At 42.6% G+C, this 18,896-nt stretch overlaps 1 protein-coding gene across 1 annotated transcript; it reads right to left on the reverse strand.

Moving 5' to 3' along the window:
* Nucleotides 1–1,630: 1,630 nt before the first annotated feature.
* On the reverse strand, nt 1,631–18,694 carry LOC110529164 (prospero homeobox protein 1-like). The gene is made up of 6 exons (XM_036984607.1): nt 18,403–18,694; nt 18,029–18,088; nt 15,925–17,515; nt 10,249–10,350; nt 7,618–7,812; nt 1,631–2,795 (listed from the first exon to the last, which is right to left on the reverse strand). The coding sequence occupies exons 3-6, from the start codon at nt 17,512–17,514 to the stop codon at nt 2,628–2,630; spliced, it is 2,055 nt and encodes a 684-aa protein (XP_036840502.1). The 5' UTR covers nt 17,515; nt 18,029–18,088; nt 18,403–18,694; the 3' UTR covers nt 1,631–2,627.
* Nucleotides 18,695–18,896: the final 202 nt, after the last annotated feature.

Raw genomic sequence — 18,896 nt, forward strand, 5'->3', positions numbered from 1 at the left:
TCAATTAACTTCTGGGCCACATCCTGACTAATGGCAGCTCATTCTTGCATAATCAATGCTTTGAGTTTGTCAGAATTTGTGGGGTTTTGTTTGTCCACCCGCCTCTTGAGGATTGACCACAAGTTCTCAAGGGGATTAAGGTCTGGGGAGTTTCTTGGCCACTGACCCAAAATATCAATGTTTTGTTCTCTGAGCCACTTAGTTATCACTTTTGCCTTCTGGCAAGGTGCTACAACATGCTGGAAAAGGCATTGTTCGTCACCAAACTGTTCCTGGATGGTTGGGAGAAGTTGCTCTCTGAGGATGTGTTGGTACCATTCTTTATTCATGGCTGTGTTCTTAGGCAAAATTGTGAATGAGCCCACTCCCTTGGCTGAGAAGCAACCCCACACATGAATGGTCTCAGGATGCTTTACTGTTGGCATGACACAGGACTGAAGGTAGCGGTCACCTTGTCTTCTCCGGACAAGCTTTTTTACGGATGCCCCAAACAATCGGAAAGGGGATTCAGAGAAAATGTCTTTACCCCAGTCCTCAGCAGACCAATCCCTGTACCTTTTGCAGAATATCAGTCTGTCCCTGATGTTTTTCCAGGAGAGAAGTGGCTTCTTTGCTGCCCTTCTTGACACCAGGCCATCCTCCAAAAGTCTTCGCCTCGCTGTGCGTGCAGATGCACTCACACCTGCCTGCTGCCAATTCCTGAGCAAGCTCTGTACTGGTGGTGCCCCGATCCCGCAGCTGAATCAACTTTAGGAGACGATCCTGGCGCTTGCTGGACTTTCTTGGGCGCCCTGAAGCCACCTTCACAACAATTGAACCGCTCTCCTTAAAGTTCTTGATGATCCGATAAATGGTTGATTTTAGGTGCAATCTTACTGGCAGGAATATCCTTGCCTGTGAAGCCCTTTTTGTGCAAAGCAATGATGACGGCACCTGTTTCCTTGCAGGTTACCATGGTTGACAGAGGAAGAACAATGATTCCAAGCACCACCCTCCTTTTGAAGCTTCCAGTCTGTTATTCAAACTCAATCAGCATGATCTCCAGCCTTATCCTCGTCAACACTCACACCTGTGTTAACGAGAGAATCACTGACATGTCAGCTGGTCCTTTTGTGGCAGGGCTGAAATGCAGTGGAAATGTTTTGTTGGGGGATTCAGTTAATTTGCATGGCAAAGAGGAACATTGCAATTATGTGCAATTCATCTGATCACTCTTCATAACATTCTGGAGTATATGCAAATTGCCATCATACAAATGAGGCAGCAGACTTTGAAAATGTATGTGTCATTCTCAAAACATTTGGCCACTGACTGTATACATGTCACATCAATTGCAACATTTTTTTTTTTTGTTGTAAAAACCTAAATTGTCTTGAGTAGAAGAAAAAGAAAGCTCACTTGTGACCATACGTGCTTTAAAAATTAAAGAATATTGTTCTTGTGGCTTTTATTTTTGTCTCGTGTCTTTTTCCTTTGCCACAGTCTGCCTTCTGTCCTCTTGAGAGTTGGAAAACATATATTTTGATTTATCTAATCAAATAATCCTAACATACTGCAGGTACTTAATATGCCTGCGAAATGCCTGTTTCAATTGATGTATGTATAAAAAAAAAACGTGAACCAAGGCCTCTTGTATTATTGTTAATCGTGTTGAAAAAATACACATTGTACAATTCATTATGCCTGTTTTAAAATGATATACTGGTTGATAAGGCTGCTCGTCAGGCCAATTCCATTTTGATTCACATGTCTAACAGAAATGTAATTTGCCCAGAGATTCACACAACTACAGACACTCGCACATGGCAGATCTTTCTGTTTGTGGCATGGATAGTAGGCTGCTGAAGGCCAGACTGCAGTTAATATGGTATATTAGCTGTAGGTCTACTGCAGTTAATATGGTATTTTAGCTGTAGGTCTACTGCAGTTAATATGGTATTTTAGCTGTAGGTCTACTGCAGTTAATATGGTATTTTAGCTGTAGGTCTACTGCAGTTAATATGGTATTTTAGCTGTAGGTCTACTGCAGTTAATATGGTATTTTAGCTGTAGGTCTACTGCAGTTAATATGGTATTTTAGCTGTAGGTCAACTGCAGTTAATATGGTATTAGCTGTAGGTCTACTGCAGTTAATATGGTCTTTTAGCTGTAGGTCTACTGCAGTTAATATGGTATTTTAGCTGTAGGTCTACTGCAGTTAATATGGTCTTTTAGCTGTAGGTCTACTGCAGTTAATATGGTCTTTTAGCTGTAGGTCTACTGCAGTTAAAATTGTATTTTGCAGATGCTTTTATTCAGAACTGTCAACATTGATAGTGACACACATATTCAGTAGAGGCCTCTGGCACTAAGAGAGAATATTTATACATAAAATGATTAAACACACCTCTCTGACTGTAGGAGTCTTTTCTTACCCGTGCATTTGTTTACAAGTTTCCTCATTTGTTTACAAGTTTCCTCTTCCCTCATTTGTTTTTTAAAGGAGAGGAATCGTGGAAATCAAATTGCTAAAAAAGGTCTATGTTGTGAGGTGAGCTTTTTGAAGGATGCTGAAATTCAGTGGGACATGCAGGGAAATATATATATATTTTTAATACAGGTTAAACTCCTCTCTTGTCTGGCTCTTTCTATGTTGTGAAGGGGGCTTTGAATTCAGCCGGTACGTCACTGTCCAGTTTACAGATGACCTTATAGATGACTTTCTTCCAGGATGGGTCTGAGTCTCTGGCCAGAGAGATGGCAATGTAAAACTCCTGTAGTGTGATCTCAGCCACCTCAAGAAACCTGTCGGGGACCTGTGGATAAAAGGCACAATCAGTTAGATTTCAAAAGGGCAATCTGCAATTCAAACAAAGCCGCCACCATTTTGGATAAAAAAGATGGGTGCTCGAGAAATGTAACCATTTGCAAATGTATAGACAAGAGCTATAGATGCAATGACGGACCATCCCTGAGATCAACATTATAGCTCTAACCTATGCAGACCAAGGACTGTATGATGACATCGGCGTAGGATATGGAACATTTTCTCATATACAATGTAATTCTGTCACTTTTGTCAGATGTGTTGATGGTAAGGTAAGTTATACATGCTTTTTATGCCAACATAAATAGGTATTTCTTCAGCAGGAAATGAATTCATTTTTGTGGATCTTTGGCACCCATCTGTTGTTCTAAATGACTTGTGTCATGTGCTCAGTGGCCTGAGAGAGGAGATCACAATGCTTGGGTGAGTAAACAGGCTGGCAGGAGGCTTGTTTGAAGGAGGGGGGGCAGAATAAACATGTCAGTCTCTGTTGATGGACTAATGAAAACTATTCTAGTCTCCAACCAGCTTTAGCAAGCAAGACATCTGACAGAATAAGCAACAACAACAAAAGTAATGAACTCTCCAACTCTACCCCTCTGAACGAACATTGTTAATCAGGCCCAAAATTATTGGCACCCAAGATAAAGATTAGCAACAAAAACTAAATTCAAATACTGAGCGATTTGTAAAACAAAACAAATTGATCTATTTTTTTAATGCTAATATAAGAGCACAGAAAAAGGTTCACAACAAATGATCTAAAAGCTGGGGGGGTGAATATTGGTACCCCTGTTTTCAATACCTGCCCTTGCGAGGATAATGGCACGGAGTTTTATGAGATTCTAGAACACATTGGAAAGGATCTGAGATCATTCGTCCATACAATACCTGCCCTTGCGAGGATAATGGCACGGAGTTTTATGAGATTCTAGAACACATTGGAAAGGATCTGAGATCATTCGTCCATACAGAATCTTTCCAGACCCTTGATATTCTTAGTCTGCTCTTACAAACTGTCCTCTTTGAATCAAACCATCGGTTTTCAATGGGGTTCAAGACCAGAGACTGAGATGGCCGTTGCAATTTTTTATTTTTTTTTGTGGTCAATTAACCATTTCTTTCTGAATTTTTGATGTGTTCTTGGGGTTGTTGTCTTGCTGGAAGATCCACTTGCGTCCAAGTTTCAGTCTTCTAGCAGAGGCAACCAAGTTTTGGGCTAAAATATCCTGGCAGTGAGTTAAGTTAATGATGCTGTTGACCTAAACAAAGCCCCAAGGACCTTTGGAAGCAAAATAGCCCCATAACTTCAAAAGATCCACTGTGAAATTTGAGGTTATTTTCTGCATCATTCTAGTGTAATATCATCCAACAAGTGTAAAAAAAATACCTGGAGTTGGCTAAACGGCATTGGCCCTTGGATTGGAACCAGTTCAAATCCCCGAGCTGACAAGGTGCAAATCTGTCGTTCTGCCCCTGAACAGGCAGTTAACCCACTGTTCCTAGGCCGTCATTGAAAATAAGAATTTGTTCTTAACTGACTTGCCTAGTTAAATAAAGGTAAAATAAAAATTTAAAAAAGATGACAAGAGCTCTTTGGCCACGCACATCAGTGGTTGGTTGTGTTGTTGAAAGAATGATGCATCTGAAGAACAATAACCCCATGCCTACTGTAAAATACCCAGAGGGAAAAAAAAGTACTACTGTTTTTGTTTGCACAAAAAAACACTAGTGTTTACTCTATAGTGTTTTTGTTGATATGATTGTAGTATATGTAGTATCCACTGTAGTATTTTTGTGAACTACTGCAGTAGACTAGTATTTACTGTAGTATTTTTTGCAAACATTACTGCAGTAGACTAGTAATTACTTTAGTATTTTTTGCAAACATTACTGCAGTAGACTAGTATTTACTGTAGTATTTTTGTGAACATTACTGCAGTAGCCAGTAGTATTTTTGTTTGTCTTACTTATCTAGTTTTTATAAGGTTTTGTCCTTCAGGAAATCAACTGGACAAATATTAAGAGCAAATTGTCCAAAACCTATAAGTTGGGCTGGGGTCTGAACAGCTCAGCTCAGCTCAGCTCAGTTCATAGGGTCTACCCTTTTCTCTAACCTGTAGGGAACACAATATATAGACTATACTTGGCATGTAGGTTTCTGACTCATGGCTGGCACAAATTGGGATATGGGGAGGGGAATGGGCAGGGCATATGCAAATTAATATTAGCATATCGATACAATTTGCCGTACAGTAATACTACCAAATGGTATATAGTAAGCACTACATGATCGAGGTATACTATAGTGTGGAGTATAATATTTGACAGTATACTTCACAATTATACAGTAAGCACTACATGATCAAGGGAAACTAGAGTAGTATAGTATACTACAGAATACAATATAATTCTATAGTAAGTATACAAGAGTATTCTATAGTAAACTGTAGTATTTTTTTAACGTGGGTATGGTGGTGGTCTTTGATGTTATGGGGCTACTTTGATTCGAGGACCCGTTTGTGGCTTCAAAACAAAACCCCCACAATGCATCTTTATAAACAAACAGAAGTGGTTTGTTTATTTGTGTGTTCACCAACTCACCATACTGCATTGATCTTTGTAGATGTGTACAGGTATTACACTCAAACAAAAAATCTGTGTTTAGACTTCCACTAAAATACAGTACACTACATGGCCAAAAGTATGTGGACACCTGCTCGTCAAACATATTCCGAAATCATGGGCATTAATATGGAGTTGGTCCCCCCTTTGCTGCTATAACAGCCTCCACTCTTCTGGGAAGGCTTTCCACTAGATGTTGGAACATTGCTGCTATACCAGCCTCCACTCTTCTGGGAAGGCTTTCCACTAGATGTTGGAACATTGCTGCAGGGACTTGCTTCCATTCAGCCACAAGAGTATTGGTGAGGTCTGTGGTTGGGCGATTAGGCCTGGCTCGCAGTCGGCGTTCCAATTCATCCCAAAGGTATTCGACGGGCTTGAGGTCAGGGCTCTGTGCAGGCTAGTCAAGTTGACAAACCATTTCTGTATGGACCTCGCTTTATACACGGGGGAATTGTCATGCTGAAACAGGAAAGGGCCTTCCTCAAACTGTTACCATAAAGTTGGAAACACAGAATCATCTAGAATGTCATTGTAAGCTGTAGTGTTAAGATTTTAATTCACTGGAACTAAGGGGCCCGAACCATGAAAAACAGCCCCAGACCATTATTCCTCCTCCACCAAACTTTACAGTTGCCACTATGCAGTCGGGCAGGTAACGTTCTCCTGGCATCCGTCAAACCCAGATTCGTCTGTCGGACTGCCAGATGGTGAAGCGTGATTCATCACTCCAGAGAACGTGTTTCCACTGCTCCAGAGTCCAACGGCGGTGAGCTTCACACCTCTCCAGCCGACGCTTGGCATTGCACATGGTGATCTTAGTCTTGTGTGCGGCTGCTCGTCCATGGAAACACATTTCATGAAGCTTCCGACGAACCGTTCTAGTGCCGACGTTGCTTCCAGAGGCAGTTTGGACCTCAGTAGTGAGTGTTGCAATCCAGGACAGATTATTTTTTACGCGCTTCAGCACTTGGTTGTCCCTTTCTGTGAGCTTTGGTGGCCTACCACTTTGCGGCTGAGCCGTTGTTGCTCCTAGACGTTTCAACTTCACAATAACAGCACTTACAGTTGACCGGGGCAGCTCTAGCAGGGCAGAAATTTGACAAACTGATTTGTTGGAAAGGTGGCATCCTATGACGGTGCCACATTTGAAAGTCACCGAGCTCTTCAGTAAGGCTATTCTGCTGCCAATGTTTGTCTATGGAGATTGCATGGCGGTGTGCTTGATTATATACACCTGTCAGCAACGGGTGTGGCTTAAATAGCCCGAATCCACTAATTTGAAGGTGTGTTCACATAGTGCTGTGTATCAGTTGTACATGTAGACTTCCACTAGCACACCTGTTGTACATGTAAACTTCCACTAACACACCTGTTGTACATGTAGACTAACACACCTGTTGTACATGTAGACTTGCACTAACACACCTGTTGTACATGTAGACTAACACACCTGTTGTACATGTAGACTTCCACACCTGTTGTACATGTAGACTAACACACCTGTTGTACATGTAGACTTCCACACCTGTTGTACATGTAGACTAACACACCTGTTGTACATGTAGACTAACACACCTGTTGTACACGTAGACTAACACACCTGTTGTACATGTAGACTAACACACCTGTTGTACATGTAGACTAACACACCTGTTGTACATGTAGACTAACACACCTGTTGTACATGTAGACTAACACACCTGTTGTACATGTAGACTAACACACCTGTTGTACATGTAGACTAACACACCTGTTGTACATGTAGACTAACACACCTGTTGTACATGTAGACTAACACACCTGTTGTACATGTAGACTAACACACCTGTTGTACATGCCAACCACCCATAAACAATGTATTATGCATACTATTTTATCCTTTGGCTGTCTGATCCACCTGAGCAAACTTAAGATGTATTTATTGGTGAAGATCTGCATTATAAATACATTAGAGATGTGAAGGCGTGAGCAGCACAATGAATAGCCTCTTATGACCATCCTGGTCTGACATTTGTTCCTCTATACAATTTTTTTTACATTTTTTATATATTTTTTTTTATTCAGTGTAAATCCACTTAGCAAAACAGAATGAAAACTCTCTAGATCAGGATGGTCATATGAGGCTAAATGACTAACACGAGCGAGATTCTCTTTGAATACACCAACGAGATGTTTTAGCCTACCTGAAAGTCATTGGCCTTGTTGTAGTGCATGTTGAGGGCTCTGAAGAGCTCCGAGTCTCTGCTCACTGCTACGTCCCTCACACTGTTAACCCCCTCCACTCGGGCCTGGCGGGCAAACTTCTCCATCTGAATATAGTAGAACTCTCTGAAGTTACTGAACCATTTAATCAGCTGGGACGTGACACACCGAGTGAGCTGTATGGGGACGCAAAGAAACAAAACAGTAAGTACATTCTTAAGTTATTCATTATTTTTGTTATTTCATTTTGTAGCATTTTATTTAGTTTGTGTGTGTGTGTGTGTGTGTGTGTTGGTCATCCCACTGTTTTCGACTGTCTTTGTCAATAAATCATGTGTGAACTATTTGAATAAAAGCAAATCGCCCACAGTTATGTGTTCAATGATTGTTTTCAATTAAGGGATTTTATCTCATTGCCCATTCAGGCATTCACCCTACCAGTAGAACACACCATAGGATAGGTCCTTCACCCTACCAGTAGAACACACCATAGGATAGGTCATTCACTCTACCAGTAGAACACGCCATAGGATAGGTCATTCACTCTACCAGTAGAACACGCCATAGGATAGGTCCTTCACTCTACCAGTAGAACACACCATAGGATAGGTCATTCACTCTACCAGTAGAACACGCCATAGGATAGGTCCTTCACCCTACCAGTAGAACACGCCATAGGATAGGTCCTTCACTCTACCAGTAGAACACACCATAGGATAGGTCATTCACTCTACCAGTAGAACACACCATAGGATAGGTCATTCACTCTACCAGTAGAACACGCCATAGGATAGGTCATTCACTCTACCAGTAGAACACACCATAGGATAGGTCCTTCACTCTACCAGTAGGACACGCCATAGGATAGGTCCTTCACTCTACCAGTAGAACACACCATAGGATAGGTCCTTCACCCTACCAGTAGAACACGCCATAGGATAGGTCCTTCACCCTACCAGTAGAACACGCCATAGGATAGGTCCTTCACTCTACCAGTAGAACACGCCATAGGATAGGTCCTTCACTCTACCAGTAGAACACACCATAGGATAGGTCCTTCACCCTACCAGTAGAACACGCCATAGGATAGGTCCTTCACTCTACCAGTAGGACACGCCATAGGATAGGTCATTCACCCTACCAGTAGAACACGCCATAGGATAGGTCCTTCACTCTACCAGTAGAACACACCATAGGATAGGTCCTTCACTCTACCAGTAGAACACGCCATAGGATAGGTCCTTCACTCTACCAGTAGGACACGCCATAGGATAGGTCCTTCACTCTACCAGTAGGACACGCCATAGGATAGGTCCTTCACTCTACCAGTAGAACACACCATAGGATAGGTCCTTCACTCTACCAGTAGAACACGCCATAGGATAGGTCCTTCACTCTACCAGTAGAACACGCCATAGGATAGGTCATTCACCCTACCAGTAGGACACGCCATAGGATAGGTCATTCACTCTACCAGTAGAACACGCCATAGGATAGGTCATTCACTCTACCAGTAGAACACGCCATAGGATAGGTCATTCACCCTACCAGTAGGACACGCCATAGGATAGGTCCTTCACTCTACCAGTAGAACACGCCATAGGATAGGTCATTCACTCTACCAGTAGGACACGCCATAGGATAGGTCCTTCACTCTACCAGTAGAACACGCCATAGGATAGGTCCTTCACTCTACCAGTAGAACACGCCATAGGATAGGTCCTTCACTCTACCAGTAGAACACGCCATAGGATAGGTCCTTCACTCTACCAGTGGAACACGCCATAGGATAGGTCCTTCACTCTACCAGTAGAACACGCCATTGGATAGGACCTTCACTCTACCAGTAGGACACGCCATAGGATAGGTCCTTCACTCTACCAGTAGAACACGCCATAGGATAGGTCATTCACTCTACCAGTAGGACACGCCATAGGATAGGTCCTTCACTCTACCAGTAGAACACGCCATAGGATAGGTCCTTCACTCTACCAGTAGAACACGCCATAGGATAGGTCCTTCACTCTACCAGTAGAACACGCCATAGGATAGGTCCTTCACTCTACCAGTGGAACACGCCATAGGATAGGTCCTTCACTCTACCAGTAGAACACGCCATTGGATAGGACCTTCACTCTACCAGTAGAACACACCATAGGATAGGTCCTTCACTCTACCAGTAGAACACGCCATAGGATAGGTCATTCATTCTACCAGTAGAACACGCCATAGGATAGCTCTTTCACTCTACCAGTAGAACACGCCATAGGATAGGTCCTTCACTCTACCAGTAGAACACGCCATAGGATAGGTCATTCACTCTACCAGTAGAACACACCATAGCATAGGTCATTCACTCTACCAGTAGAACACGCCATAGGATAGGTCATTCACTCTACCAGTAGAACACGCCATAGGATAGGTCCTTCACTCTACCAGTAGAACACGCCATAGGATAGGTCATTCACTCTACCAGTAGAACACACCATAGCATAGGTCCTTCACTCTACCAGTAGAACACCAGTAGAACACACCATAGGATAGGTCCTTCACTCTACCAGTAGAACACACCATAGGATAGGTCATTCATTAACAAGATACTTTTTTAATACCTGGACATCGGAGAAAAAGGTTTTGAGTACGTTGGAACTCGGGTAGCGAGTGTAGAAGAACATCAACTTGGCTTTCTTCAGGTGCTGTGTGGTCAGACCCTCCTACATGGCAGGTTATGGAGTTAACACATTCAGGTGCGGTGTGGTCAGACCATGTCAGGTTACGTAGCTAACACAATGTACTCGAACCATGCATACATCAGAACATGACTGCATGAAAATATATTGTATTCCTAGAGTGAATCATGTCCTGTTCCCTTTGATTGTTTTCATCACAAAATAGGTTTTCACTATATTGCTACACTTCATTATAGCCTAAGCATAGACCTCCTTTGAAAACAAGCTTCGGTTCCTGACACATCTTAAGACAGATATTATTTTTACATCAATGTTTTTCTCTGTTCTGCAATCATTAGACTACACTCAGATAGTAGAGGCAATTTCCTTAGAAGTAGAGATCACAAGATCAAAAGGGCAAATTCTCCTTGAAATGCATCCTACCACAGCTACTAATGCTCCCCCAAGCCTCATAGATATTGTTCTCCTGGAAAGACAGAAGAACATTGGATACTTGTTTATGGACTATCCTTGTGGGCAGAGGAAGGTTATTATTGTGAGACACTTAGCTAAACCTCAAAAGACAGGCAGAAGCTTTCTTAGACACGGTATTATTGATGTGAGTTGTACTACTGTATATCAGAAGCCAATTGCCTCACTAAAGAAAGCCTACCAAAGAATATCTTGGTGGAAATGCCATGCATTTGAAAAACACAGTTCAGGCTTGACTACAACATATAACACTCATTTTACTGATTCACTGACTAACTAATATTACTGACTAACTAATATTACTGACAATAACTAATATTACTGAAGCACAGCCGCGAGCTGCCCAGTGACACGAGCCTAGACCAGACGAGCTAAATCACTTCTATGCTCACGTTGAGGCAAGCAACACTGAGGCATGCATGAGAGCATCAGCTGTTCCAGACGACTGTGTGAACCTGCTCTCCGTAGGCAACGTGAGTAAGACCTTTAAAACAGGTCAACATTCACAAGGCTGCGGGCCAGATGGATTACCAGGACGTGTGCTCTGGGCATGTGCTGACCAACTGGCAGGTGTCTTCACTGACATTGTAAAACCAACATGTTTCGGGCAGACCACCATAGTCCCTGTGCCCAAGAACACAAAGGCAACCTGCCTAAATGACTACAGACCCATAGCACTCACGTCTGTAGCCATGAAGTGCTTTGAAAGGTTGGTAATGGCTTACATCAACACCATTATCCCAGAAACCCTAGACCCACTCCAATTTGCATTATCCCAACAGATCCACAGATGATGCAAACGCTATATCACTCCACACTGCCCTTTCACACCTGGATAAAAGGAACACTTATGTGAGAATGCTTTTCATTGACTACAGCTCAGGGTTCAACCCATAGTACCCCCGTCATCGACGGGGCTGTAGGGGAGCAGGTTGAGAGCTTCAAGTTCCTTGGTGGCCACAACAACAAACTAGAATGGTCCAAACACACCAAGACAGTTGTGAAGAGGGCACGACAAAGTCCATTCCCCCTCGGGAAACTAAAAAGATTTGGCATGGGTCCTGAGATCCTCAAAAGGTTCTACAGCTGCAACGTCGAGAGCATCCTGACCGGTTGCATCACTGCATGGTACGGCAACTGCTCGGCCTATGACCGCAAGGCACTACAGAGGGTAGTGCGTACGGCCCAGTACATCACTGTGGCCAAGCTCCCTGCTATCCAGGACCTCTATACCAGGCGGTGTCAGAGGAAGGCCCAACAAATTGTCAAAGATCCCAGCCAAACCAGTCATAGACTGTTCTCTCTACTATCGCATGGCAAGCGGTACTAGAGTGCCAAGTCTAGGACAAAAAGGCTTCTCAACAGTTTTTACCCCCAAGCCATAAGACTCCTGAACAGGTAATCAAAGGACTACCCGGACTATTTGCATTGTGTTCCCCCCCCCCCAACCCCTCTTTTTACACTGCTGCTACTCTCTGTTTATCATATATGCATAGTCACTTTAACTATACATTCAAGTACATACTAACTCAATTAGCCCGACCAACCAGTGCTCCAGCACATTGGCTAACCGGGCTATCTGCATTGTGTCCCACCACCCGCCAACCCCTCTTTTACACTACTGCTACTCTCTGTTTATCATATATGCATAGTCACTTTAACCATATCTACATGTACATACTACCTCAATCAGCCTGACTAACAGGTGTCTGTATATAGCCTCTACTGTATATAGCCTGTCTTTTTACTGTTGTTTTTATTTCTTTACCTACCTATTGTTCACCTAATACCTTTTTTGCACTATTGGTTAGAGCCTGTAAGTAAGTATTTCACTGTAAGGTCTCTACACCTGTTGTATTCAGCATTTCACTGTAAGGTCTACTACACCTGTTGTATTCAGCATTTCACTGTGAGGTCTACTACACCTGTTGTATTCAGCATTTCACTGTAAGGTCTACTACACCTGTTGTATTCAGCATTTCACTGTAAGGTCTACTACACCTGTTGTATTCAGCATTTCACTGTAAGGTCTACTACACCTGTTGTATTCAGCATTTCACTGTAAGGTCTACTACACCTGTTGTATTCAGCATTTCACTGTAAGGTCTACTACACCTGTTGTATTCAGCATTTCACTGTGAGGTCTACTACACCTGTTGTATTCAGCATTTCACTGTAAGGTCTACTACACCTGTTGTATTCAGCGCACATGACAAATAAACTTTGATTTGATTTACATATTAGCAGAATATTTTTAATACCACACAAATGACCAAAATGACAGAGTAGGACCTACCTATCCACCCCAGACAGAGTAGGACCTACCTATCTACCCCAGACAGAGTAGGACCTACCTTTTCTACCCCAGACAGAGTAGGACCTACCTTTTCTACCCCAGACAGAGTAGGACCTACCTATCCACCCCAGACAGAGTAGGACCTACCTATCCACCCCAGACAGAGTAGGACCTACCTATCCACCCCAGACAGAGTAGGACCTACCTATCCACCCCAGACAGAGTAGGACCTACCTATCCACCCCAGACAGAGTAGGACCTACCTATCCACCCCAGACAGAGTAGGACCTACCTATCCACCCCAGACAGAGTAGGACCTACCTATCCACCCCAGACAGAGTAGGACCTACCTATCCACCCCAGACAGAGTAGGACCTACCTATCCACCCCAGACAGAGTAGGACCTACCTATCCACCCCAGACAGAGTAGGACCTACCTATCCACCCCAGACAGAGTAGGACCTACCTATCCACCCCAGACAGAGTAGGACCTACCTATCCACCCCAGACAGAGTAGGACCTACCTTTCCACCCCAGACAGAGTAGGACCTACCTTTCCACCCCAGACAGAGTAGGACCTACCTTTTCTACCCCAGACAGAGTAGGACTACTGACGCAGAAAAATGTCAGCTTTAACTGCTGGCTACTCTTCCGTGGCTTGACCCAACGAGAGGAGGTCACAAGTGTTTCCCTAAAAGCTGTCTGAGTTTAAACATCTTCTATTGTACAGAAAGTGAATCGCTTAATCAATTGATAATGACAGAATTAGATTACTTCCCAAGCAAAGTTCATTTTTTGTCTTCTTGGCTATAGAAGGTTGTAGCTCAGCCTCTTATTTTATTTATTTATTTATTTCACCTTTATTTAACCAGGTAGGCATGTTGAGAACAAGTTCTCATTTACAATTGCTACCTGGCCAAGATAAAGCAAAGCAGTTCGACACATACAACGACACAGTGTTACACATGGAGTAAAACAAACATACAGTCAATAACACAGTATAAACAAGTCTATATACGATGTGAGCAAATGAGGTGAGATAAGGGAGGTAAAGGCAAAAAAAAAATGCCATGGTGGCAAAGTAAATACAATTTAGCAAGTAAAACACTGGAATGGTAGATTTGCAGTGGAAGAATGTGCAAAGTAGAGATAGAAATAATGGGGTGCAAAGGAGCGAATGTCTGAATGTCAAAGAAATGAAACAATGATATCCCCCATAATGCATCAGAGTCAAGACTTTCCCAGGTTTTTACAGCTTGTTTCTAGCATAAACAAGCTGTAATTTTATCTCTATTTAACTTGGCAAGTCAGTTAAGGACAAATTCTTATTTACAATGACAACCTAGGAACACTAGGTTTAACTGCCTTGGTCAAAGGCAGAACAACATATTTCTAACTTGTCAGCTCCGGGATTCAATCTAGCAACCTTCCGGTTACTGGCCCAACACTCTAACCACTAGGCTACCTGCTCTAACCACTAGGCTACCTGCCGTTCCCTGATATATCACTTAACTCTGACAAATACATAATGAGCAAGAAACATATTGTTGTTAATAAAATAGATGATAATAGTAGCAAGCTAATCAAAGTTAACCTCCGGTCCTCCTTTTCATCTTTGCGCTCTCCTTCTCAAGCTGAACAGAACATAGGCTAGTCCACGCGCATGTTTTTTTTTTTTTTTAACTAGGACTAACCTTTATTTAACTAGGCAATTCATCAAACATTATTTTCAGGCAGATGCCTTTGACTCTCCTCCTGAAGTGCCACCGTAGCCCTACACAGCACAGCCACTGGTTAAGCTGCATAAAAACTCCACTCTAACTAGCCTATAAAGCCTCCTCTAGACTACATTAAAAAATACTAAACCCTCCACTAGACTACATTAAAAAAAGACTAAACCCTCCACTAGACTACATTAAAAAATACTAAACCCTCCACTAGACTACATTAAAAAAAGACTAAACCCTCCACTAGACTACATTAAAAAAAGACTAAACCCTCCACTAGACTACATTAAAAAAAGACTAAACCCTCCACTAGACTACATTAAAAAAAGACTAAATCCTCCACTAGACTGAAATTGAAAAAGCATGACCCTCTCCATTTTCCTCCATGTAACCATTCTGTAAATGTTGATTCATCCCTTATGGTAAGAGTAGGGGTGTTAACCCCGGTGTCCTGGCTAAATACCCAATCTGGCCCTCATCCCACCATCATGACCACCTAATCATCCCCAGCTTCCAATTGTCTTATTCATCCCCTCTCTTCCCCCTGTAACTCTTCCCCCAGGTTATTACTGTAAAAGAGACGATATGTTTTCAGTCATCTGACCTGGTAAAATGGTTAATAAATGACTGATTTCACTGACTTCACTATAATATCACAGATTCACTGACTTCACTATAATATCACAGATTCACTGACTTCACTATAATATCACAGATTCACTGACTTCACTATAATATCACAGAATCACTGGCTTCACTATAATATCACAGAATCACTGGCTTCACTATAATATCACAGATTCACTGACTTCACTATAATATCACAGATTCACTGACTTCACTATAATATCACAGATTCACTGACTCCACTATAATATCACAGATTCACTGACTCCACTATAATATCACAGATTCACTGACTTCACTCTAATATCACAGATTCACTGGCTTCACTCAATGTAAAGTATATGGTAGTATTCTATAGTTAAACACCGTTTCTCCCACTTGCCGGTCAACCCCACCTCATTTCCTTTCTGTCTGAATAACACGTGGAAAAACACCTTCAATAAAGAAGAAGAAGAGAAAGCTCTTGTAAAAGGATACATTCAGCACATACGAGGTCCTTTTCACCATACTCTGAAAGCTACCACAGTCCATCTTGATGTGAGGGAGACTGTCCAGAAGCACGTGATGCCCTGTGGTCATGGGTTGGTTAACCTGAGGACTCCCGGGTGGCCTGGAGGTCACCCTGGACCTCACTATGACCGGATCCCACGGTAAGTCAACTATCTCTGGGGTAGGCAGACCCATGGTACTGGGTCTACACTGGAGCCCTCCGAAGGTATCGTGATGGGAGCTGTCGTGTTTCAGGTTGTCCAGTACTTGGTGGCTTTCCTGTAGAGCAGTGGGGTGGTTGTATAGGACTGGAGGCTGGTGGAAATGGAGAGGCCTTTTCACTGTTAGGTTTAGAGAACATGGGCGAGTCATTGAAGCAGGCTTTTGAACAACCAGAGATAGAGCCTCGGTTTGAATCTCTGGTAGTTGTTGGGCCATACCACTCTCGGAACATGAGGGGAGTCGTGACATGCTGTCTACATGGGTGGATGTTGACGCTGGCTCGCGAGAGCTGAGGAACACGGTCTCATCGTCTGTTTCCACCATTCCACCATCCTCAACGTGTAGCTGTGGTGACTTGACGAAAGCATGCGATATGTTTTTGAAAATTGAGTCAACGCTCGAGTTTACTGCTCTGGAGAGTTCATACTTGAGAATGTCTGCTAGGAGTTTGTCTTCGTTGTCTGGGTTCGAGTGAAGGTAGTCAGTTTGCTTGTTATTCATCCATCCCAGATGACCTTTATCTAAAGGTGTCTTATTGTTAAACTCACTGTAAGGGTCCAAGAACCCCTCACCAGGAGATGTCTTTGTCTCCACATATTCTTTGTTCCAAGTACTATGGTGGTCATCCTCTTCAGACTCATTAGTCTGAGTCTCGTAGACCTGGATGAACCTGGCCTGGAGTTGACCCAGGAGCCTCTGCATGGTCTGAAGCTGCTTCCTCAGTGTGTGTCCATCGTCCGTACTCTTCCCGCTAACGCCTCCCGTCCTGGGGAGGTCCTGGTGCCGCGGCACCCTCTGTTTCCTCTTGTTTTCCAACATCTCACCCTGAAGGTGCCTGGTTGGAGTGGTCTCCCCTTCACCAAACCCTTCACCTGTGAAATAAACACTGAGAGGAGAGCCTGCCATGCCTCTGATGATGTTCTCCACTCTGGCACGCTTGGCCCGGTGTCTGTCAACCAGCTCCAGCATCCAGTCCTGGGTCAACCCGGCCTCATTGGGTCTGAATCTAGTGGGACTGGCCCCGGTGGATGCCTGGCTGGCTGGAGACAGAGGTGCCATGGTGGTACTGCTGCTGTGGTGGTCCACCTGGTTAAGATTCGTCAAGGCAGAGCTGGACATGGGAGTGTCTGGGGGGTAATATGCAGTGGTGCTCTCCTGCAGGGTTCTTTTACTCTCTATGGTTGTCTGTAGGAGCGTAGAGATAAGGGATCCACCACTTGACTGAGAGGAGGACTGAGGGGAGGAGGAGTTGTATGTGTTGTTGTGTGGAAAGGAGGGAGGATTCTCTGTCCTGTCCTCTGGGTAGGTGCTGCTGGAGGAATGATGCATGTTGTGGTCCAAAAGGCTTGGCTCCATGCTTCATGCAAAATAAACGTATATAACCACAAATATAGTTTATAGGAAAAACAGGTCTTTAGAAAGCATTTAACATTAGCAACTGTTGTAATAAAATCTTTTAAAAGAAAACAATATTGCAGTATTGATGGAAAATCATCAATACTACTGATGGAAAATCATCAATACTACTGATGGAAAATCATCAATACTACTGATGGAAAATCATCAATACTACTGATGGAAAATCATCAATACTACTGATGGAAAATCATCAATACTACAAAATTTTATTTTCCCCAGAAAACTACATATAATTTTAACGACAAAACAAAACTATATTTAACAGATGAACTAAAATAGTGTATTTGTGATTTAAAACTATAACATTTTGCCATGGGTAATAAATATGAAATACTGTATTTTACTGGCATTTTTGAAAGTTATGCGTTTTGTGAAGTCATCTACTAGACAACAATATTTGTATGTATTCATAGTGTGCAGCAATGATGCAGAAGCAAACAATATTACTCACGTTTTTACCTCAAAAGATTGTTAAGGTAATGTCAATGAATGAATTATGCAAATATGCATCCTGTAGAAGCACAATTAAAATCAACATTTTTTAAAGAAAACTGTTCACTGAAATGACTGACACTAGCCTTTTCTTTTATATATAAATGCTCCATATATCAAAGTAGCAGCAGACAAGTTAAGTTAAGACCCAAACGAGAATATCTGTGATTAATTTGATCAAATCCAAATCACACTATTTATTTTAATAAAAAGAACACGTTACTTTAAATGAGCATACTCTATGTCGAGAAGATTTTGTTGCAACCTAAGTGCCTACTTTTCACGTGTCTACTTCCAAAAACCCGACAACAACAAAAAAGGATGCCTGCCTACCAGTTGCTCTGAGTGAATGTAGACGTCCAGTAGCTGTCCAGAGACGAGAGCTGAAATGATGCGTGCCACAGGGGAGAAGGAGTTATTTTAACTGGGTTACTGTATTTCATCCACAATCAATCCACACGAGGAGGGGGCGTGGCACCCTATAATTAAATCAACCTCATATAAATTAGCACGTACCATTACCGCCCCCCGTGGGAACTGGATGAAAGACAAAAGCATCCGACATTTCTTGGAAAATGTTTATTTTGGATGTAGAAAGTATGTAAGTGAGGTTCTTATTTTTGTTTCCCCACCCACACCATTTTACACACACGCATTTTCGTTTCATACATTGGTCACATAAAACCCCAAGACGATTGAGTTAATAAGCCTCTAAATCAATTAAAACCTTATTTAAAGTTGTGTTAAATATTTTAGCGAACAAAAGGAAGCCTAAACTCCTGGACTGTCTGTAGTTGTACATCATTTATTTGGTATGAGCTATCTCC

The sequence above is a fragment of the Oncorhynchus mykiss genome, chromosome 8 (assembly GCF_013265735.2).
Source record: "Oncorhynchus mykiss isolate Arlee chromosome 8, USDA_OmykA_1.1, whole genome shotgun sequence".
Taxonomy (NCBI): Eukaryota; Metazoa; Chordata; class Actinopteri; order Salmoniformes; family Salmonidae; genus Oncorhynchus; species Oncorhynchus mykiss.

Bases quoted from the DNA above. Each gene is read 5' to 3' on its own strand.
- LOC110529164 (XM_036984607.1), bottom strand. From the start codon at position 17,514: ATGGAGCCAAGCCTTTTGGACCACAACATGCATCATTCCTCCAGCAGC. The intron at 10,351-15,924 runs GTATCCTTTTAC...CCTGCCATGTAG, and splicing joins GGACCTCGTATGTGCTGAAT to GAGGGTCTGACCACACAGCA. The intron at 7,813-10,248 runs GTATTAAAAAAG...GTCCCCATACAG, and splicing joins CCTTTTTCTCCGATGTCCAG to CTCACTCGGTGTGTCACGTC.